Genomic DNA, 23,101 nt, shown 5'->3' with positions numbered 1-23,101 from the left:
ATAAGAATGTAGTCAGCGTTAACACTACAGCACTATAGAAGTAAAGCATAATAACATTAACACCAATTGGAGTCCAATTTCATAAACAGGACAGCAAAGCAATGACAGACCTCTTCCAGATCCTCCCACAGTATATTGCAGTGTATTGTTCTCACTGATGGGACACAAAGGAGGGCCGTCCCAGCAGACCTCAGTCCTTACCCAGGTGAATAAAGGGAGAGGCACTCTTTCAAATACCAATGTCCCAAGCCATTTAGGGTTTTATATGTCCTCACAAGCACTGTGAATTCAGCATTTTTATAGTTAGTTTTAAACTGGATTTTTAAAAAATGATTTCTGTGTGATGTTCTAGTGAGCAATTTAGCTAAGGCTGGTGTTTTTATCTGGCTGCAACTTCCACCCTCATGTAGAGCATATTGCCACAGCTAATCAAGAAGTTGCCTCTGTATGAATGGCTGTGGTTAAGTTATACCTCTTCAGGAATAACAGTAGCTGTTGGACCAGTTAAAGCCAGCCCCATGCACTCTGGGCTATAATGTTCATGTAATTTCCCAAAGATGGAGGGTGAAACAAATAGGCACAAAGAAACTATCTCCATCCATTCTGGCCACAATCACTTAGGGACCGCAGCAACTGGATGGCCAGCTTCCAAAATGAGCCACCATCATGGTCCCCATATGGGCTGCCGGCATCAGCAGATTAAATCTGCTCCTTTTGCTGGCGGTGTTGGGTTGCCTTAGGCAGCCTCAGAATAGCTTCTGGCCACTTTGGGGACATACATTGTCTAAACGGCATTCCCCCAAAGCAGCCAGAGGCAACTCTATTTGGCCCATCTGTTTCAGACCACAGTTAAGACTACACTCAAGTTACATGCCTACTGTTTAAGTTATATTTGGAGATTTCAGCTCTCTGATAAATTGGGTAAATGTGATCATAAGATTTTTTTTTTAAGTTTAATCAACTTGATAAATATAAACATGTGTTATAATAAATAAATTTTTATCAACATAAATGACTCCATCTTCAAGCATTATATCAAAGGAGAGGATTTTAAGGGGAAAGACAAAATTAAATTCTTTAATTAATCAGGAAGAAAGGAACGTCTTAAATTCCATTTTTATGTTCAACTGATTTTGGATTTTTAAAAAATTGCAGAGCACATGATCAATCTTGGAAGTACAGTTGGCCCTCCATGTCCACGGATTTTGTACCCACAGATTCATTTATTCATGGCTTGGAAATGCTAAAAATGGCTTGGAAATGCTAATAAATTCCAATAAGCAAATCTTGATTTTGCAATTCTGTAAAAGGGACCCCATTTTACTGTGCAATAGTATTTAATGGGACTTGAGCATCCATGGATTTTGCTATCCACAGTGGGAGGGGTCCCTGAATCAAACCACAGAGGATACCAAGGGTCCACTGTAATTAAAATAGTAAACATATTTCACATATATTTCAATAATTCTTGTACTTCATTTTCTTAGTGCATTGTCCTTAATTGTTTCATAGCATATTAGTCTAAGTGATGGAATCTGTTATATTTAAAATCCCGCAGTTAAGGAAAATGTCTCTTTTAATATAGGTGGCATCCATTTTGTGTCAAAATAGATTCCTCTGTTAGTCCAAGAGTCTGTCTCAAAATCCTTAAGTCATAGGGCACAAAGTTTTGTCACATTCTAGATAACTTACAAACATTGTGTTTTTAAAAAAAAATCTCAGTCTCATGAGCAATTGTTGGTGCATGTAATTAGTGGTATCCCCCACCATCCCTGCAGGGGAGAAAAAATTACATAAGAACAGTGGTAGCTGGTGGCTTTACAGGAGCCAAGGGCTGCCACTGCTCGGGTACATCATGGCAGATTGTTCAATCTGACAGATTCCATCCCCCTTTTGATTCCTCCAGAAAGTGTATGATTTGATTTAGCACAGTGGTTCTCAAACTGTTGAGTGGGACCTCCAGGGGAGGCAAGAGAGTTGCTCAAGGGAGATGCAAGGTTTGAAGGCTCCGATCCCTCCTCCTTGTCTTCCCAAACTTTTTCTGTCCTGAAGAGAAAAGCAAGAAGGGTACTTGGACTGTCTGCCTGAGGGGGGGGGAAGGGGAGGAAACCTATTTCTTTATACAGTCGGCCCTTCTTATACACGGATTTTTTATACACGGATTTAAGCATATGCGGTTTGAAAATGTTCCAAAAAAGTATAAATTTACCTTGATGTTCCATTTTTTATTAGGGACACCATTTTGCTATGTCATTATACTTAATGGGACTTGAGCATACATGGATTTTGTTATACACGGGGGATCTTGGAACCAAACCCCAGCGTATAACAAGGATCCACTGTAACATGTTAAAATAAGAATATACGGTCAGCCCTCGGTATCCTCGGGGGGATCTGGTCCAGACCCCAACCCACTGATACCAAAATCGACGGATGTTGAAGGCCCATTGACCCCAATGGTGGTGCAAGTCACACAGCTGCACTGCAATTCGGGACAATATGACTGAAGTCCTCCCTCCCTCCTTCCTTACCTCCCTCCTCCCTCCCTTCCTTCCTTTTTTCCTTCCCCCTCCATCCCGTCAAGGCTTCTGCCCCAGGCTTGGGGAAGCCAGGGGTGGCCCCAAGGCTTGGGTCTCAGAGCCAAGGGGAGGGGCTCCAACACCCAAGACAGCCTCTGCCTCTGAACCGCCCCTGAAGCCAAGCCCCGGGTCAGAAGCCTCGGAGGGGGAGGAAGAATTTCAGTTCTATGCTGCTATTGGAGACAGTGTAGGCTTACCATCCATGGACGCTCAAATTCGTGGATGGCAAATCCATATATACTGAGGTCCAATGTACATGAATGTGTGAATGAAATACTCACACTAAAATAACAAAACATTAAATATTTTTATTCATATACTGTGTCAAGCCCTGGTGGTACAATGGTTAAATACCAGTACTGCAGCCACTCATTCACAACCACAAGGTTGTGAGTTCGATATCAGCCAGGGGGTCAGGGTCGACTTAGCCTGGTGTCCTTCTGAGGTCACTAAAATGAGTACCCAGCTTGTTGGGGGCAATTAGCTTACACATTGTAAACTGCTTAGGGAGTACTTAAGTGAACTGATACGTGCCATAACAATGTACTTGCTATTGCTATTGTGTGACATCCACATGTAGATGTAAAGGGGATCACAAAGGTGACAAGTTTGAGAACTACTGATTTAGCATGTTTATTGACTTAAATTTACAAAATTTACAAAACAAGCTTCTTTAATGTCCCAAATACCTGTAACTGTTTGAACAGGATATCTGATCTAGTGGTTAGAATGAATACTACAACTAGAACTAGGGGACCTCAGTTCGAATCCTCACATGGTACTGTGTGACTTGGTGCTAGGTATTCTCTTACCTATTATTCCCTTGAAAATCTAAAACAGATCCATTTAGAATTTAAACTGAAGAGTCAGTGTGGTAAAGTGATATAGATTCACAGGACTGTTGTATTAAAACAAATTGACATCCTCAAGGACAGAAATCAGATACTGCTCTGTATATCTTTGATTAAAGTGAAATAAAAATTTATCAAAGATTTTGTTTTGTTTTTGATTTGATCTGCACAGGAAAAAGGTGACTATATAACCTGATTTATAATGTTTTAAATCCAGGGTTCCCAACCTTTTTGACTCACAGAGCCCTTTTTTGAATCAGTTTCTATGGCGGAGCCCCTAAGAAGTTGAATCTATGTCTTACAAGTTAATGTTGCTTAGAAGTTGTGTTACTTTTTGTTTCTTATTCTTTAATTGCATTTAATTTTTATCTATTTCATTTTCTTGGAGCAGCTGTGGAGTACTTGGGAAGTGCCCAAGAGCCCTAAGGGCTCCCTGGAGCACAGGTTGAGAAACACTGTGTTAAATCATAACATTTAAAACTACAAATCAAACAACACCCAAATGTCTACACATTAAACTTCTGGGGGGGAAAAATACTACTAAAACTTATAATCGAAAAATAACCTTAAAAGCTTAATTCGGCCTCTGTCCCTCCCACTTAAAAAAAACCCAAACCCAACATTTACATAAACTAAATCAAACTAAACTACTATATATAACAATGTAACTATACTTGACTTTTCACCCTCCCATCCCAAGAAATTTAGAAGAATACATAACTTGACAGTGGTTAGGACTGGTTTGCTGATTTGATGAATTTATACCCATTCACTTGGAATAAGCACGGCTTTGTTGTAGAAAAAATTAAAATTAAAAATACCAAATTAGCCTATGTTAAAATGTATATGTTTTCCCTGGCAACTGTGACTATACTTAAAAATAAATAAATTATATTATATTATATTATATTATTTATTTATATTCCGCCTTTTCCCAGGGGAATCAAGGCAGATTACAACAATGATAAGAATAAAATTATTCTTTATTCTTATAAAAAAGAAATGAAGGAACAAGCAAGTGAAATCAATATCAGTGTACCCCAGAATGTGCATGCCATCCCAGACCACAATGCTGGGTCTACTGCAGTGGTTCCCAACCTTCCTAATGCCGTGACCCTTTAATACAGTTCTTCATGTTGTGGTGACCCAAACCCATGAAATTATTTTTGTTGCTACTTTATAACTGTAATTAAATAGGTGTTTTCTAATGGTCTTAGGCGACCCCCATGAAAGGGTCATTCGACCCCCAAAGGGGTCCCGACCCACAGGTTGGGAACTACTGGTCTACTGGATGCTGATCTCATAACCTGCTCCCATAGGAAGTTGAATGGACTGTGGCCCCAACTGCCAGCCTCAACTGCGCCACTGTCAGCAAAGGGTTCTGAGTCCTAATGGCTAACAAGAACAACAAAGACTAATTTTCTTCCTCCCAAATTGCCTTTGAAATCAAGGAAGATTGGGAAGTCACAGGACTGAATGTAAAAAGATTTGTGTGCAAGCTATACTTTTAAGAATGAAAGCAAATTTCTGGAGAAAGCTGAGCATGTGCTTATAGGAACCTTTTTGCTCCAAAACCATGTGTGTATGTATGCGTGTGCACGCACCACCTTCAAGTTGATTTATGGTGACCCAATGAGTTTTTTTAGGCAAGGAATACTCTGAGGTAGTTTTGACAGTTCCTTCCTCTGAAATATACCCTACAGCACCTGGTATTACTGAGCCATTATTCTGTCCCTGATTTCAGTACATAAACCTTGGAATCTGGGAGGAAACAAAGTAGACCCCACAAGTCTTAAATATGCTCATCTCCTGAATTTAAGCAACCATTACAATGATCTTGTTTAAATAATTTTGGACTTTGCGTAAAAGCTTTTGGTATAGTACCCAGTTAGCTGGATTTTAGTCAGATTTTATTCAAATGATGCACACCCCCAAACCACCTGGATGTCGCTCTGAGGCGGCCCAAAGCCGGCCCAAAAAGGAACAGCAAAATGCCGCTCCTGTTGGTGGTCCATCAGAACAGTGGAAGCAGCCGACTTCAGGGCCACAATCCCGGAGCGATCAGGGCCAGAGCAGCCTCTGGACGCTCCTTTTACCCCATCTGCTTCACCTCTGAGCCATAGGAATGAGTAAGGGGGAAATCCAATGGATCAAACTGGCCAGAAAAAGCAGAATAAAATGTCATGATTTCATTTTTAAAAATATTATTATTTTAAATGACATTGATTTCTGTTGTTTCGGCTGCAACAGAACTGGCATAGCAACTTAATGATTTTTTATTATGTCCCCCCAAACTGCAAGTTCAAATTGTTTTCCCTGGGCTTCTTGGGAGATGAGCAGGGTGCTACCAGGAGGAAAAGAGGACTTGGGAACAGAGGACAGATAGACAAACTGAGAGATAAGCAGATAGATAGATAGATAGATAGATAGATAGATAGATAGATAGATAGAAAGATAGATAGATAGATAGATAGATAGATAGATAGATAGATAGATAGATAGATAGAAGTTTTACAAATGTAGATAGATACTTTCTGTAGATTTTAGATTTCTACAAGCTTGTTTTAAATAGTAAAGAAAGGATAACATCCTTTTGGAAGGACAAACACCATGTTTACTTGACTTGGTATATGATATAGCTCTTTGAACTATTTACTCAGAAATATGTCCTTCTAAGATAAATGGTTTTTACATTTAAGTAAATGTATATGGGAGATGAGAGCCAGTGCGGGGTAGTGGGGTGTAAGAAACATTTAGAATGTAGAATTTGATGTAAAATACAGCAGGACAGTGTCAAGGGAAAAATATGGTATTTACTCAACTATAGGTCAACCTCATGTATAAGTCGAGGGCAGGTTTTGGGACCAAAATTATGGATTTTGCTGTGGCATATGGATAAGGTGAGGGTAAAACTTAGCAATATTTAACAAAGGATATATAGGATGAAGGAAAGGAAAACACTGCTAAAGATCTTTACAAAGTTTGACAACAGTTTGTGTTCATCATAAAGGCTAGCTGGTAAGGGGGGGGGGGGTTGATGCTTCTTTTAGGTTCTCCAAGAAGAGATTAAACTCTCACCTTTCACTAAGGCATGGTTCCTTTTTGATAAGACTTAAAGTATGGTACAGCATTGATCTGTGGATACGTCAACCCAGGTTTTTTGGTCAATTTTTGACTAAAATTTCTAGACTTATACATGGGTATATACAGTAGGTCTGCCACATCTGATTGGCACTTGCTTTGAACGTTGTATATTATACTACACAAATAAACACATTTCAAACTTTTCAAAGGGACAGCAGTGTTAATCTGCTGCAGCAAAAAATAGCCTTCTGCAGAGATAGGAACTAGCTAAATAAAAACAAGTTGCAAAATGAGTTTAAAGTTTCCAAACAAAAACAAAAACTTAATTGAATTATTTAACTATTGTGGCTGATTTAAATTGGAATTTTATCATTAACTTTATTTCAGAATCCAATTATTAATCAGTTTATCAATTAATTAATTGAGAGCCAGTGCTAAAGAGGAGGATTTCAGTGCAGTGATAATTGCAAATACAATTATTTGCAATTACTCCACCTCCAACACACCCTTCAACATTTCACAGATGAAAACCAGGACATGTGTCATCAAGCAACATCAAAATGTGATCAAGACAGCAAAAGTTACTAGTGAGGAGGAACAGGCAAGCTGAGAGAAGCTGAAGTAGTTTGCTTTTGCATGAGCCTTCTCAAGAGGGCAAGATTTTGTCTCCTTCTGTCCTTTCCCACTTGCAGATTTATCAGAGTTTATTGTGAACTGGTTTTACACTTGGAATTCATTTTATAGCAACTGAAGGAAATTGATGACATGGGGGGAAAGAAACTGGGATATTTTAAAAGCAAGTGAAAAAGTAGGATGACAGAGGATTGTTGTATATACTCATGTATAAGTCTAGAAATTTAGGTTAAAAATTGCCCCCAAAAAACTGAGCCGACTTATCCACAGGTCAATGAAAGTACTGTATCTTAACTTTCATTTTAAAAAAGGAACAATCCCCAGTGAAAGGCAAGAGTGTAATCTGTCCTGGAAGCAGCAATCCATCCACCCACTCATCCTTGCATCCATCCAGCCTTTAGTGTGAGCACAAAAAGTTATGCCTGCTGGAATTTTCTAAGTTCTTTGGCATTTGGTTCTTTGGTTCATCCTTTAGAACCTTTGCTATATGCCCCTAGGTTTTACCCTTGACTTGTCCATGGGTCATATCAAAATCCATAATTTTGTCCCCAAAACATGCCCTTCGCTTATACATGAGATCAACTTATAGACATGTATATATGGCAACCGACAGGTGATAGGTCAATATGATAGGTTTTCATTTCAAGATTAAAAGATTTTAAATAAGTACGAAGGGAAACATGGAAAGAGGTGGTCTCTCTTTGTATGTATTCTACACCAGATACTGCATAGAGGTTCCTCCGCAGTCCCAGGAAACTGAACTTTGAGGCTATAAACTCTGGAACTTTCACTGGAACCCAGTAGGGTTAAGCCTCTGAAAGGAGAAGGTAAAGAGATAGGATTATAACAGAAGGAGAAAGGGAAAGCAAAAGCAAAAGTTTGGTGAAGTGGGGGGAAAATGAGACTTTCAAAAATTATACAGGTAGCCAAGGTGCTTTCTTCTCTCCCAAGCTTAGAACAGGGACAGGGGAAGGTAAAATCAAGGATGACATTTTTCAGCCTTATTCTCCTAAAGGCTTCAGTGCAGGGATTTAACCTAAATGTAAATAACAATTTAACAAAAATTTAATTATTAAAATTTTCTTTTTCTCATGTAAATGCAATTGAATTAATTTTTTTAACATATCAATGATTAACAAAACTCATACATTTCATCTAGTAATTTTCCTATATCTGGTCTTGGTGTTTGCTTTTGTGGATAACGATGGCTCAGTCTCTGCCCTAAAAGAACCATCTCTCCATCTAATAGCCACCTGCATATTGTCTCCTTGTTCTTTTTCAAAATGAGTGGTCTGGTCTTGCTGTCTCTGTATAGACAGTGGTGGCAAGGAGGAGGAACCACTATTACATGGACAGGCAGATGGGAGATGGAGTAGGCTGTCAAACAGATCTAGTAAGGGGCATGTGCAGACCTCCAGACTTTATATAGCTCCTCACACCTGTTAGGAGCTTTGTGACCGAGTAGGGATTTGAACATAGCCTCCTTTTCCAGGGTAGCCCTCTATCTATTACACTATACTGGATCTCACTTATCAATATGTAGTACAGTGGGCCCTTTCCTTATGTGGGGTATTCCATTCCTCCCCCCCCCCCCAACATATAGAAATCCCGTGTATGCTGAAGCCCCATTGAAAATAATGGGGCTCATGTCTGCAGCACAGCATGGCGTGGCACATGCACCATAAGCAAATGCTCCATTACTTCTTCTGGGGTGTGCCATTGCTTTTTCCAGCATGGCTTTCAGCATATGCTGAAATGTATGTCGCACCCGTACATGACATTAAGCAGCAATTAAGGTGCTTAATTTTCATAATATGAATTTGCACAATTTACTTCATTTGCATATTATACAGATTTGCATAATATACTAATGATGCTACCCAGATTAGGGGAACTAGAATATGGGCTGTTGTCGTGTTTCTTCAAGTCATTTCTGACTTATGGTGACCTTAAGGTGACCCTATCATGAGTTGTTTTTTTTTACCAAGATTTCTTCAAAAAAGTTTTGCCATTGCCTTCCTCTGCTCAATGTTACCCAGTGGGTTTCATGACTGAGCTGGGAAGTAAACCCTGGTCTCCAGAGTCGTAGTCCAACACTGAGAACACTACGCCACACTGGTTTATTCGAATTCAAAATTATTTTTGCCATATGGGAAGATCTGGATTTCAAAATAATCACTCTTTCTTTAGAGGATGATAAACAATCTGCTGAAGATGATGTGTGACATTTAGGTAGTTTATATGCTGATTTTAAAAAAGAGCTTAAACTCACATTAGAAGTTTGAGAGTTGGGTACCACCAGTAACAGCAACAGCAATTCATGACCTTTTTCTCTCCAAATCTCTTAAATCTCCTCGCTCTCACAGAAACCTGACTCCCAGCCCATGATACTACAACCTCTGCTGCCCTTTCTTTTGGTGGTCTCTCCTTCACGCACACAAGCCGTCCTGAGGGTCGAGGAGGAGGGGTTGGTATCTTGCTATCTAACTCCTGCCAGTTTCGAGTTCTATCTTTTCCCCCCAGTTATCATTTCTCTTCCTTTGAGTTTCATCCTATTAGACTCTTTTCTCCTCTACAGCTCCGGGTTGCAGTCATCTATCGCCCTCCTGGTTCTGCCACCCACTTCCTATCTGACTTTGAATCATGGCTGACATTCTTTCTTTCAGACTCAGTCCCCACTTTGATCCTAGGTGACTTTAATATCCATGTTGACGATTCCAATAACCCTACAACATCTCGCTTTAACTCTCTGCTAGCTTCTTTTGGCCTCCAACCACACTCCAACTCTTCAACTCATTCTCTTGGTCACTGTCTTGACCTAGTTCTTGCTGCAAACTGCGCCATTTCTGACTACCTGGCACTTGACTTTCCACTATCTGATCATCATTTAATCTCCTTTGCTCTCACTTATACTCCTCCTCCTCGCCATACTATTCAACGCCATTTTCGTGATCTTCAATCTGTTGACTCTAACCATCTTGGTCTGACCCTGGATTCATCTCTCTCCTCCCTAAATCTCGGGGATTCTGCTGATTCAGCTATGTCTTTATTTAACTCCACTCTTTCCTCAACTCTCGACTATTTTGCCCCTGTCTCTGTACGCACTTCTTCCTCTAAGACTAGACCTCAGCCCTGGCTTACCCCCAACATTAAGTTTCTCCAGTCCTGCTCTAGAGCGGCCGAACGTCTTTGGAGAAAGTCCAAAGAGTAGGCTGATTTTATCCATTTCAAATTTGTTCTTTCTTCCTTCTCACGCGCCCTGTCTATAGCAAAACAGAATGAATACAAATCATTGATCTCCGCCAATGAGAGGCGCCCGCAGCGTTTGTTCTCCATCTTCAACTCGTTGCTTAAACCTCCCTCTCTCTTCATCATTCTCTCCTAATGACTTTGCTAACTATTTCATCTCTAAGATTACCACTATTCGCTCTGAGATAGTCCTTCCTGATTCTTCTTCTGCTCTTAATCTTCTATCGCCTTCGCCTAACAAATTTTCTGTCTTTCCTCCTGCCTCTTTGGACGAACTCTCTACATTTCTGAACTCTTCCAAACCTGCAACCTGTCCTCTTGATCCAATTCCTACTCGTCTTCTAATCTCTATAGCTCCCTCCTTTCTCCCCTCGCTTCTCCATATCTTCAATCTCTCTCTCTCTCTACAGGCTCCTTCCCGTCGGACTTCAAATATGCTTTCATTTCCCCAATTCTGAAAAAACCTTCTCTTGACCCCTCCTCTTTGTCTAGCTATCGTCTGATTTCTCTTCTCCCCTTTCTTTCTAAGGTTTTGGAACGGGTTGTTTATTCGCGCTGTCTTAAGTTTCTTGAAACCAACTCCATCCTTAATCCCTTTCAGACTGGTTTCCGCCCAAGGCATTCCACAGAGACAGCTCTCACTAAGATCTCGAATGACCTTTTACAGGCCAAGGCTAATGACCTTTACTCTGTTCTCATTCTTCTCGATTTGTCTGCAGCCTTCGACACTGTTGATCACTGTCTTCTAGTTGATATACTCTCTGACCTTGGGTTCTCAGACTCTGTTCTCGACTGGTTTAGATCTTACTTGTCTGGCAGATCTTTTGCAGTAGTTGCAGGGGGTCAGACTTCTTGTCCTGTTCCCTTATCTGTTGGAGTTCCCCAGGGCTCTGTTCTGGGTCCCCTTCTGTTTTCTCTCTACACACTGTCCTTAGGAAAACTCATCAGCTCTTTTGGCTTTTCCTACCATCTGTATGCCAATGACACCCAGCTGTATCTTTCTGCCCCTGACCTTTCTCCAAGGCTTGAACAGCAAGTTTCATCTTGCCTTACAGCTGTCTCGCAGTGGATGCGCCATCGGCGTTTGAAGCTCAATATGTCCAAGATGGAGCTTCTTGTCTTTCCTCCTAAGCCCACCCCTTCAACACTCCTTTTCTGTCTCTGTGGACAACATTTCCATTCAACCAGTCCAGCAAGCCCACAGTCTTGGTTTTATCTTTGACTCTTCTCTGTCGTGTATCCCTCAGATCCAGACCACAGCCAAGGCTTGTAGATTCTTTTTGTACAATATTGCCAAAATCCGACCATATCTCTCCGCCTCTACTGCCAAAATCCTGGTCCATGCCCTAGTGATCTCATGACTGGATTACTGTAACGTCCTCCTGGCTGGGCTTCCTCTTTCTCACCTCTGTCCTTTAATCTCTGTTCAGCATTTAGCTGCACGCATTATCACTTCCACCCACCGCTCTGACCACATCTCTCCTGTGTTGGCATCCCTTCACTGGCTCCCTCTCCCTTTCCGCATTCAGTATAAGCTCCTGCTGTCGACATTCAAAGCCCTCCATGGACTGGCCCCTCCTTACTTATCAGACCTTCTTTCTCCTCCGTTCTGGTAGTCAAGGGTTCCTGTCTCAGCCCAGGATTTCCTCTGCCCCATCCCAGATTCGCCCCTTTTCACTTACTGCCCCTCACTCCTAGAACCTTCTTCCCCCACAAGCAAGAGCCATCACTTCTTTAACCAGCTTCAAAACAGAGTTGAAAACCATCCTGTTCAGAGAAGCCTTCCCAGGCATTGCATAATTGTCGCTTACTATCTGATGTTCTTTTGTTGCCTGTTTATTGATCCATTTCCTGTATTGCTATGTATTGTATATGTATTATCCTACTTGAGAGTATGTATTTTCCCTGGAAAATGATTAACCTTCCATTTTGAAGCCAAGCCCTCCCTCCAGTCCATCTGCCTTGGTCCAGGCCTCGGAGGTAGAGAGGAACTGCTGGACCTCTTACCCTTTCCCGCCACCACTCCCTTCTCCTTCTGTGTCATGTCTTTTTAGATTGTAAGCCCGAGGACAGGGAACCATCTAACTAAAAAGATTGCATGTACAGCGCTGTGTAAATTTACAGCCCTTCATAAATAAAGGTTAATAATAATAATAATAACAGTATGCTGATGACACCCATTTCTACACCTCCTTATCCCCAATCCAACTGCTTCTGTGCTGGTACTAGAACACTGCCTGGCTACTGTAATGCAGACCTGCCCAACTCAGCAGTAGGTAGCTGCCAAAATTAAAACAGGTTAATTTCTTCGGGCCACAGATATGTCTGGTGGGGGGTGAGGGTGGCGGTGCCATTGGGAGTCCAGCATGGCAGAGCCACATGAGACTTCAATAGCCTTGAGGGTGAGGAGGTGCCCTCGGAGTCCTGCATGGCAGCAGCCATGCAAGACTCCAAAGGCCTGGAATGGACAGAGGTGGCTTTGTAATTGTGCAGAGCAGCAGCCATGTGGGACACTGAGAGATTTGGTGAGGGCAGGAGTCTAGCTAGGTGGGGGAGGGCCAGGCAGTCCCCCCCCCATCTTCTCCACAGCCCAGCTTTGTCTTGAGGAGATTGCTGGGCTGAGGAGGAGGAGGAGGAGGAGGACAGGCGAACGCATGCCCCCAAGCCTCCTCCACAGACCAGCAATGTCCTCAGGACAAAGCTGCACTGTGGAGGAGGCTTGAAGCTGCATTGTGGAGGAGTGTTTGCCCGTCCCCCTCCTCCACAGCCCAGCCATCTCCTCAAGAGAGAGCCAGGCAGCAGAGGTGAGCCTGAGGATGCAGGACACAGGATGTAGGAAAGGGTTTGGCAGCCTGCTTGCAGCCCACAAGCTGTATGTTGTGCAAGCCTGCTGTAATGACTTAGGTAAATGGCCCCAAAAATGAAGCTGAATCCTGATAAGATGGAGTCTCTGGATTGGTGATTCTGTGAATTGGGAAAATATCCTGTCCTGGCTGAAGCTACACTTCTACTGAGGGAGCAAGTGTAGTGTAGGAATATTACTGGATGTATCTGTATCTGGAGGCTCAGGTGTACTCTGTAGCTCTGTAGATGTAGAATGCCTGGGGCTACCTTTGAAAGTCCACCTGCTATGGCATTTCCTGGGTAGGAATAACTTAAGCTGTAGTTCATGCAGTGCTAACCTACTAATGCACTTGAAGATGACTCAGAAGCTGCAGCTGGTGCAAAACACAGCAGCTTTACTGGTGACTGGAAGGGCACATAGACACCATAAACACCGGTCTTAAAGGAATATCCTGACACTTCTGGTCTGAATCCAAGATGCATATTGGGACACTCAAGTCCTAAACATTTTGGGACCACAATACTTGACAAAGTGGCTCACCCTATATGTGCCTATCTGAGAACTGAGGGAGGGACCCTTTTCATCTCATCACTGGAGCATGACAGGAGAGGGCTTTCTCTGCTATGGCACCCTCTCCCCCCCCCCCCCAGGCCTAACTGAGACCAACACAGCAAATCTGGCTAACTCTTAAATCCTCTAGACAATTTGTAGATATGATAACCTGGAAGAACTGCTGGACCGGATGCCCTTCCCCCCACCATTCCCTTCTCCTTTTGCATTGTGTCTTTTTAGATTGTAAGCCTAAGGGCAGGAAACTGTCTAATTAAAATAATAATTGTGAGCCACTCTGAGAGCCTTTAGGGCTGAAGGGTGGGGTATAAATACCATAAATAAATAAAATAAACTGTTAATATATCAGGTTTCTTGTTCAAAAATCAGAACTAGGCAAACAGCTGTCAGTTGCTTACATGGGAGAAATGCTAATTCCATTATTTTAGTAAAAGAGTGAAACTGAGAGTTTCTAGTAGAAAGAAGAGCAGGACAGGGTCCATTTCCTTATTTCAGAATTTCATAAGGATTTGCTTGCCCAAAAAGCAGCAGAAGAAACATCAAGGAATTTAAACATCAAACAGTCAGAATACTTTGGCAAACTAGAATGTTGCCAGTTTATCTACATAAGTGTATTATATCTATAGACATACACATGAACAGGTGCACTGTAAATTAGAGCAATGAACCATTACTGCTTACTCCTTTCCTTTGAACTTTTGTGCTTAACTAACACTAACCATACCTCTGTCATTCATCAGTGCACAAAAGCAATAAAACTTTCTATTGCTTGTTAATAGTATATTGTTACATTATAATTGTTTTCCTGTTTTACTGACAGTGAAATTACACATGATCTGGAAGGATTTTTGCTGGATGCCCTGGGTGGTTTTTGTTTTGTTTGTTTTTGTTTTTGTGTTGTTGTTTTTTTAATGTGAAAGTACTGAACTGGATCAGGACACTGGCACTGAGGAGAAAGTGTTTTAAGCCTTTTTCTCAAGTCATTTCTTGACTAAAATTCCCTTCATTCAATTGACTATTAGGCCCCATTAAAGATTAAGAAAAATATGCTGTTCTCGCTTCTACTTCCTTGCCACAGTTGGGTTAACAGCATGTTCTTTTGTTTGTGTATTTCAATAGGGAAAACAACATGGTTAGAAAGTTAAACATGTCTCCTCACAGAACATTACATTGATCCAATTCCATGCCACCCATCCCACAACATGGGAGATGTCTGTGAATTTGTTACTTTGGCATTTCCTGTCTTGTATGTGGTTTAGCTCTTAGATTCCTATTTTGCAGCTTTGTGGATAAAGGGGTCCATTTTTAAAAATAAAAATCCCCACATCAAATATGTACCATGAACATTCAGCGACACATTAATTAGTACAGATACAAAATCTATATGTAGAATAACTCCCCATTATAATTCCATGAAGCTACACCTTTAGTTGACCATGAACTACTTATGGTCACAGTAATTATTTGCTTTCTTTCTTATATAAACAAATATTTGAAATAAAACAAAAATGTGATAAAAACTATCCTATTCCATATTGGCTTGTACCAAAAGATCAGATGTAGTAAAGACACCCCCCTCCATCTTACCTTTCTCACTAACACTTTCACTTTCAATTTCTACATCATCACAGCTGGTATATTCTGGAGTAGAAGCCAACTCTTCTTCAGAACTGCTCAGGGACACTTGACGCATTTTACCACCTTTTTTTGTTTTATGAGGTTTTGGTGGAGGAGGCCTAACTGATTCAGACTGGTCTGAACTTAATGAATCATTTCTTAACATGGTTTCCATTTTTTCACGTTTTGTTTTTCGTACAGCTGAGCTGGGGTCCAAATGGTGCTGTTTCCTTAATGAATCAGTCCGCCTCAAATCTTGCCTATCAAAAGGAATTGGACTCCTCCTAGGTGTGGGAGGGCTGTGATTTGTGGTCCTCTGCCGATTGGGACTTGGTCCCTGAGTTCTTTCCATTGAATATGAACGTTGGTCCATGGCAGCTCTGCGCTCAGATGCAGACCTTTGCCTTGATGGCCGTTCCATTCTCATCATCGATAGCCGGGAATCTTCCAATTCAGTATTTGCCAAAGACACATCACTGTGCCTTCGTTCATGACGTGCTCGGGACACTTCAGCATGAATACGCATTTGTTCCTCGTATGGTTGTGGTTTGACAGGATATCGAGCCAAATTAGGATCACTGCGGTACCGTGCTTGGTACTCTTCTTCCCGCCGCTGCCTCTCATAATCCTCTCTATTGTGCACTTCATCTTCCTCTAAAGGATATTCCCTTGAACGCCTGTGACTTCTCCTGTTGGAATCTCTATAATCATCAAGTTCAGGTTCTTCATATAATTGAGAGCCATGTTGTGATCGTCTGTCTGTATAATCTGATGGTGATCTTGGCATTGCACTGTCTGATGTTGCATACTGTGAATAGTCGTCTCTCTCCTCCAGTTGGTTGAACCTTCTGTTCTGATCTCTCGATATTGATGGACTTCTTTTTCTATGAAAAACAAGCAGAAAATACCATCAATATTTCTTATACTGTAAATTGATCTGTAACCAATTAATCCAAAAGTTACTATTTCCAACTTACTGCAAAAAATGTTTGACTTTCCTACAGTCTAGTTGTCTCAATAGAAATGCATGGCTTTAAAATGAATGGTTTTATAGAGCTGATGTAGAATAATAGGTACGAGAAGTATCTATAAACTAGAAAATCTTAAATTTAAATTTCATACCTACTAGAATACCCTCTACGTGGCCTAAAGAAAATCATTATTAATCACAGGCTGATATGAAATAGGGTACGGGCAATCCCTTCACTGGCTCCCCCTCCCTTTCTGCATTCAGTATAAGCTCCTGCTGTCGACATTTAAAGCCCTCCATGGACTGGCCCCTCCTTACTTATCAGACCTTCTTTCTCCTCACCTTCCCACTCGGGCCGTCCGTTCTGGTAGTCAAGGTCTGCTGTCTCAGTCCAGCATTTCCTCTGCCCCATCCCGGATTCGCCCCTTTTCACTTGCTGCCCCTCACTCCTGGAACCTTCTTCCCCCACAAGCAAGAGCCATCACTTCTTTAACCAGCTTCAAAACGGAGTTGAAAACCATCCTGTTTAGAGAAGCCTTCCCAGGCATTGCATAACTGTCGCTTACCATTGCATAATTGTCGCTTACTATTTGATGTTCTTTTGGTGCCTGTTTATCAAACCATTTCCTGTATTGCTATGTACTATATATGAATTATCCTACTTGAGAGTATATATTTTCCCTGGAAAATGATTAACCATTCATTATGAAGCCAAGCCCTCCCTCCAGTCCATCTGCCTTGGTCCAGGCCTTGGAGGTAGAGAGGAACTGCTGGACCTCTTACCCTTTCCCTCCACCACTCCCTTCTCCTTCTGTGTCATGTCTTTTTACACCGTAAGCCTGAGGGCAGGGATCCGTATAACTAAAAAGATTGCATGTACAGCGCTGTGTAAATTTGCAGCACTTCATAAATAAAGGTTAATAATAATAATAATAATAATAATAATGTCCTACCTCCCAGGATTTCTCTATTGTTTATGAAAAATATATGTACTCAAATGTGATTAAGTAAATAATCATTATTAACAGATCTTTTAATAAAAACTTAAACTACAAAACACAACCTGACTAAACCAGTGGAGTACAACTTTCCTATTATTCTAGTCCCATATATTATTCATATGCATAGTCAAATGTGCATTAATTACAAATAAACGCGTAGGGTTAGATCCTAAAACAAGTTAACAGAAAAGGAAATTCACAGAAGGAAAGTTTACTCTCCCCTCCTGCTCCTTGAAGCAACAGGTTCCAATGAACTCAGAAAGTTGTAGACAACTGTTTCTATCTACAGCAGAACAGACACCAACGTCCTGCCACACACATTTTCTCCATATCTGCTCCAGCAGGTTGGTGAACTATATGAATTAAATTAAGAGTTATGTAGTGCAAGTCAGAAAGAGAAAAATCCATTGCATGAGTGTTCTCTGTTCATAGTGCTGAAAATTGTTATGTTTTTCTTTTTTAACAGGCATGTCTAAGATTGCACTGTGTGTTAGCTTAGGATGTAGGAAGCATTTAGCAATAGGGTAAATTTCAGAAAAGGACAAAGGAAGTAGAAGACAATCTTCTTACATATTTTATTATATGCAGTAATGTATATGTTTCTGTGGCCCGTTACAAACGGGCCTTTTAGTACGTAGTCAGTCCATATTAGGGTTAGGAAGGTGTGGTGCTTCCGCACCCCCCTAACCCTAGTACGGACTGAGTCTGTACAAAATGGCGGCGCCCCATCTACATGGGGGCCGCCATGACGATGTCACGACCGCGCCGCCTCTATACGGGGTGGCGCGGACGTGACGTCGTCGCTCTACGCGAGGGCGCTTAGTGCACCCTTTGCACGGAGCAGGAAGGAGCTCCGTTTCGGAGCTCCTTCCTGGCTTGCAGCGCTGCTTTGCGTCGCTGGGCGCAACCTTCAGACGGCTGCGCCCAGCAATGCAAGGGAGAAAGGGGCCAAGCGGCCCCTTTCTCCTCCTCCCTGCCGCCGCGCGGTGTCCTTGGGGCTTGAAGCCCCAAGGACACCCCTTTCCAGGCTGCGGGGAAGCACCCTTTTGCCGCTTCCCCGCAGCCTGAAAATGGCGGATCGGGACCTCAGCGGCTGCCGTTCTGACCACTGAGGCCCCCATACCCCGGGGAAAGGGGCAGGTACAGGCTGCCGCTTTTCGGCGGTCTGTAACGCACCTAAGACTTTTCATTTTCTACATGAAGCTAGAGAATATCAGCTTTTAAACTAAGGGTCAATACAGACCGGCACTTTATGCCGGCCTGGGCCAGAACTAGGGTTCCAATAAGGCTGAGCGTTTATAACCTCAAAGCCCTTACTGCGCACTGCGGGTACCATCTTGGCACACACCCTTCCAGACGGCATGCACCATGATGACGTCCGTCATGCCCAAACGGCGGTGTGCACAAAGGGCATCATAAGGTGGTGCCATGGTGCTTATGGTGTCCGTGCTAGGGCACAAACAGGAGCCGCATTTCGCGACTTCTATTTACACCGGGTTGGGGGCATGGTGTGTGGGTGCCACATCCTCAACCAAGCACTTTTAGGGGCGGCATAGAGCCGCCCCTGAACTAGCTGTCTGTTCAGCCCCTTAGTTTCTAACATAGAGCCACTTAAGTAAAAGAAAATTAACAATATAGGCACTGACAAATAATATCAACATTTATAGAAACATATACCAAGAAGAAACTCTGAACTGTGAGCAGGCCTATTATAGCCCACAGCAGCTCCTAGCTGAACCTAGCTGAACTGAAAGGACAAATGATGACTCTCTACTGATATCGCTGATAACAAACTTATGGCAAAAAATAGTAGGGAAAATTCATATTCTTCCTGGTCAGCCAGTACTTCCAGAAGCCAGCAGAATCTGAAGGTCAGGACTAAAGTGGCACTTAGAAGTGCCAACTGAGTGTGCACTTCTGTTTCTCTGTGTGAAGGGAAGGTGGAAGAGGAACAAAGTCAGCCACACACTGAGCCAGCACTTCCATGATCAGAGAAAATCTTGAGATTTTGTCTGCAGTTTACTTTTCCTTTGTTATAGTTCCCGTATTAGCAAACTGCTATCTTTTTAATATTTTTCAATAAACAATAAGAAGGCAAGGAAAAATAAGAAGTTAACCAAAGGCTATGCTCAGTAAAGTTTGATAATGTGTATTTTTCTCATTTGCTGCATTCTGCTTCTCTTGAAAGTTATCAACATAGCTTGATGTGTTCAATTACTTAAAGAAATACCAATCAAGCCTTCATTCTCAACTTACAACCCAAATCTTTAATCACTGGGTAGCAACGTGCATGTAACTTTGCCCACAGCTTTTACATTAGAAAGGTGTAATTACTAAGATGTTATGAGCTGGAATGTTTTGGTTTTAATATCTTTCAGGAATGAACTCAAGGTCAATCAATGTATTATTATTATTATTATTATTATTATTATTATTATTAAAAGATTCAAACAGTTCCCTAAAATGGGCCATATCCTCTTCCTCTGTGGTGTTTTCTGAGTTGGAAGGGATCACAGGATCATCATATCCAACCCCCAGACATGCAGGAATACACAAATAAAGCAATTCTGAAATATGCCCATCCAGCCTCTATTTAAAGACCTAAAAGAAGTCTTTCTCTTCTACTGTCAAATAGCTCTTACAGTAAAGTGGTTATTGCTAATGTTTAGGTGGAATTTCTTTTCATGTAATTTTAATACATTAGTTTGAATTCTAGTATCTGGAGCAGCTGAAAATGACCCTCCTCCATCTTCTAAAAGATATCCCTTCAGATATTTAAAGATAGCAATGATGTCACCTCCCAGACCTCTCTTCTCAAGCTAAACACAGTCCCCTAAGTCAGTCTTCATAAGGCTTGGTTTCCAGCCTTTGGTCATCTTGGTCACCCTTCTCTGGACACATTTCTGCTAGTCAATATCCTTCCTGACCTCCTTTTGAGGAGGTAGGCTCAATTCTATAAAAGTTCATACCACTAACTTTTCTCTCTCAGTCTCAAAAGTGTTACAAGATTCCTTTGCATAATGGTTTTCCTGGCAATGTCTTTCATTTCTTGAACTGTGATGCCCAGAACTAGTGAGGTCTAACCTAATCAGAATACAGTAGCACTACTACTTCCCTCAATTTGGACATTATATTCCTATTGATGCAGCCCAGAATTGCATTGGCTTTCTTGACTGCTGCATCACACTGTTGACTCACATTTAGCTTGTAGTCTAATAGACCCGTAGATCCTTTTTACATGTATTGCTTTCAAGACAGGTGTCACCCATCCCTGTTATTTGGGTATTTCATTTTTCCTGCCTAGATGCCCGTTTATCTCTGTTGAAATTCATTCTGTCCTTTTTCGCTCAGCTCTCCAAACCAGTACATCAAGGTCATTTTGATCTCTGGGATATTCACTACCCCCCTCGAATTTGATGTCACCTACATATTTAACAAGCATGCTTTCTATTCCATCCTTTAAATGATTTACGATGATAACACCAGTAACACCAAGCCCAGGGCAGAACCTGGCACTCTACTAGCCACTTCTGAAGAGTAGCCATTTGTGAGCATTCTCTTGGGCCAATCTTTCAGCCAACTACATGTAAGTGTACAGCTGTCCAGGCCACAGTTCACCAGCTTGTCTGTAAGAATACAATGGGGGATCTTGTCAAAAGCCTTGCTGAAATCAAGCTATGCTACATCCACAATATTCCCCTCATCTACCAAGCTTATAACAATATCCCAAAAAGAGGTAAGATTAGTTTGGTAGCTCTTATTAATCACAGCATTGTTTTCTAGGTGTGTGCAGACTGGATGTTTATTGATATGTTCTGGAATCTTCCCCATATTGACAACAAGCTGACTGATCAGTAATTGCTTGGGTCCATTTTTTGCCCTTTTTGAAAATGGCAACAACATTTGTACTTTTCCAATCTGGTTGTACCTCTTCTGTTCTCCAAGAATTCTCCAAGATTATTGCCAGTGGCTCTGAGGTTACTTCCATCAATTTGTTTAGTACTCTTGGACGCAGTTCATTTGGCCCTGGAAATGTGAATTCATTTAGAATAGTCAAGTATTCCTTTATTACCTTTTACCTATTCTGTGCTGTAGTCCTCTTACTGCATGATTTATTCTCTTTTCATCAGAGTACTAGTTTCCTTTTAGGAGAAGACTGGGGCAAATAAAGAATTGAACAGTTTAGCCTTTCTTCTGTCCCCTGTTAACATTTCACCATCTTCTCTATACTGTCATTCTGCCATTTTCTTGTTCTTGCTCTTGCTCTGAACATAGCCAAAAATAATCTTTGTATTATTTTTAACCTATTGAGCAAGTCTGAGCTCATTCTGAACTCTTCTAAGTTTTCTTCCACTGGCTATTCATTTACATTTCTCTTTAGTAATTTCCCCTTTCTTCCATTTCATATTCATCCCTTTCAAATCTCAGTTCACCTGAAAGTTCTCTGTACATCCATCCTGGTTTCTTTAAACACCTCCCTCTTTTCTTCCTCATTGGAATTGTTTAAAACTGTGCCTTCAATATCTCACCTTCAAGAAACTCTCATGCATTATGAATGTCATCCTTTTAAGCATTTCTGACCATGGGATCTCATGTGGTAATTCCCTAAACTTACTGAAATCACCTTTCTTAAAATCGGCATGACTAGATTTAGTTTCCCTTTTCCTCTCTATAATGAATCCAAAGAGTACATGATAACTGTCACCAAAGGATTCCATTATTTCCACCTCATTGATCAGTTCATATCTTTTGTTTAGGATCAAATCCAAAACAGCCAATTCTCTTGTTGCATCCTCTGCCTTTTGTACAATGAAATAATCTGCAAGGCTAGTGAGACATTTGATGGCCCAAACTTTCTTGGCAAAGTGTGACTTCCAGCAAATATCATGGTGGTTGAAGTCTTTCATTACAATGACATTGGGAATTTGGTATCTGCTGGGATTTGGTTCAGGACCCCAAAATTCCACCAGGTTGTATAGGACTATTCCTATTATGTGTCAATTCTTCTCAGCAATCTAGTTGGCAATCTCTTTGTAAGTAACAGTTGTTATAACTATAATTATGATTATCTATTTGAATCCACTTAAGAATTTCCAAAACCAATGTGGAAGAGTGAAAAATATAAGAATTATAGGTATATAGGAGACAAGTGAATCTTCAACTGCTCATGATTTTAAGATGATAAATATTACAATGAAATATAAAACGGAATTATGTATACCGTATCAGTATAATGAAATAAGTTTGTCAGTAAAAAACAACAGGAAAAACTATTAACATGTGCAAGAAACATGTTTTTAAAATATTTCTTTGGATCATTTTGTCTTCTGGTTGTTAAACATTTTATCTTGCAATACCTGAGGGGCATCAATGCACATTAAAATATGGATGAAAGGGCTGCTGGATATGCCAATAAATAACTAATATTTAATTGACATGAAGCTAACAGTAGATTCAGTGATGTCTGGTCTAAGTTTTTAAACCTCACTGAGTGCTAGATCTCTTCCCTTCCATTACTGGGTATCTCCTAAGGCTAACATTTCCTTCTCTGCACTGTTCTTTCTCTATACACAGTCATTGATTTCCAGCATGCAGAGAACCACACATACCTCTCTCTAAACTTTCTCACATGGTTCACAACAAATCAAGCTAGCAGAAGTACACATCTTGTGCTGTTGCTTGTAGTAGACAGCCTGAAAATG

General features: G+C 41.2%; 1 protein-coding gene across 49 annotated transcripts in view; it reads right to left on the bottom strand.

The window, feature by feature from the left end:
• The window catches only part of RIMS2 (regulating synaptic membrane exocytosis 2), a 454,948-nt gene that overhangs the window by 250,371 nt on the left and 181,476 nt on the right, over nucleotides 1–23,101 (bottom strand). For all 49 annotated transcript variants that reach the window (XM_089517761.1, XM_089517766.1, XM_089517768.1 and 46 more), the window contains one exon: nucleotides 15,399–16,312. In XM_089517761.1, the coding sequence (XP_089373887.1) occupies nucleotides 15,399–16,312 (914 nt within the window). The remainder of the gene's footprint in view (nucleotides 1–15,398; nucleotides 16,313–23,101) is intronic.

The sequence above is a fragment of the Sceloporus occidentalis genome, unplaced genomic scaffold (genome assembly GCF_023333645.1).
Source record: "Sceloporus occidentalis isolate IW3139 unplaced genomic scaffold, rSceOcc1.0.p SCAF_3, whole genome shotgun sequence".
NCBI classification, from domain to species: Eukaryota; Metazoa; Chordata; class Lepidosauria; order Squamata; family Phrynosomatidae; genus Sceloporus; species Sceloporus occidentalis.
The sequence above is the reverse complement of the archived record's forward strand: the minus strand, read 5'-3'. Positions and strand labels throughout refer to the sequence as shown.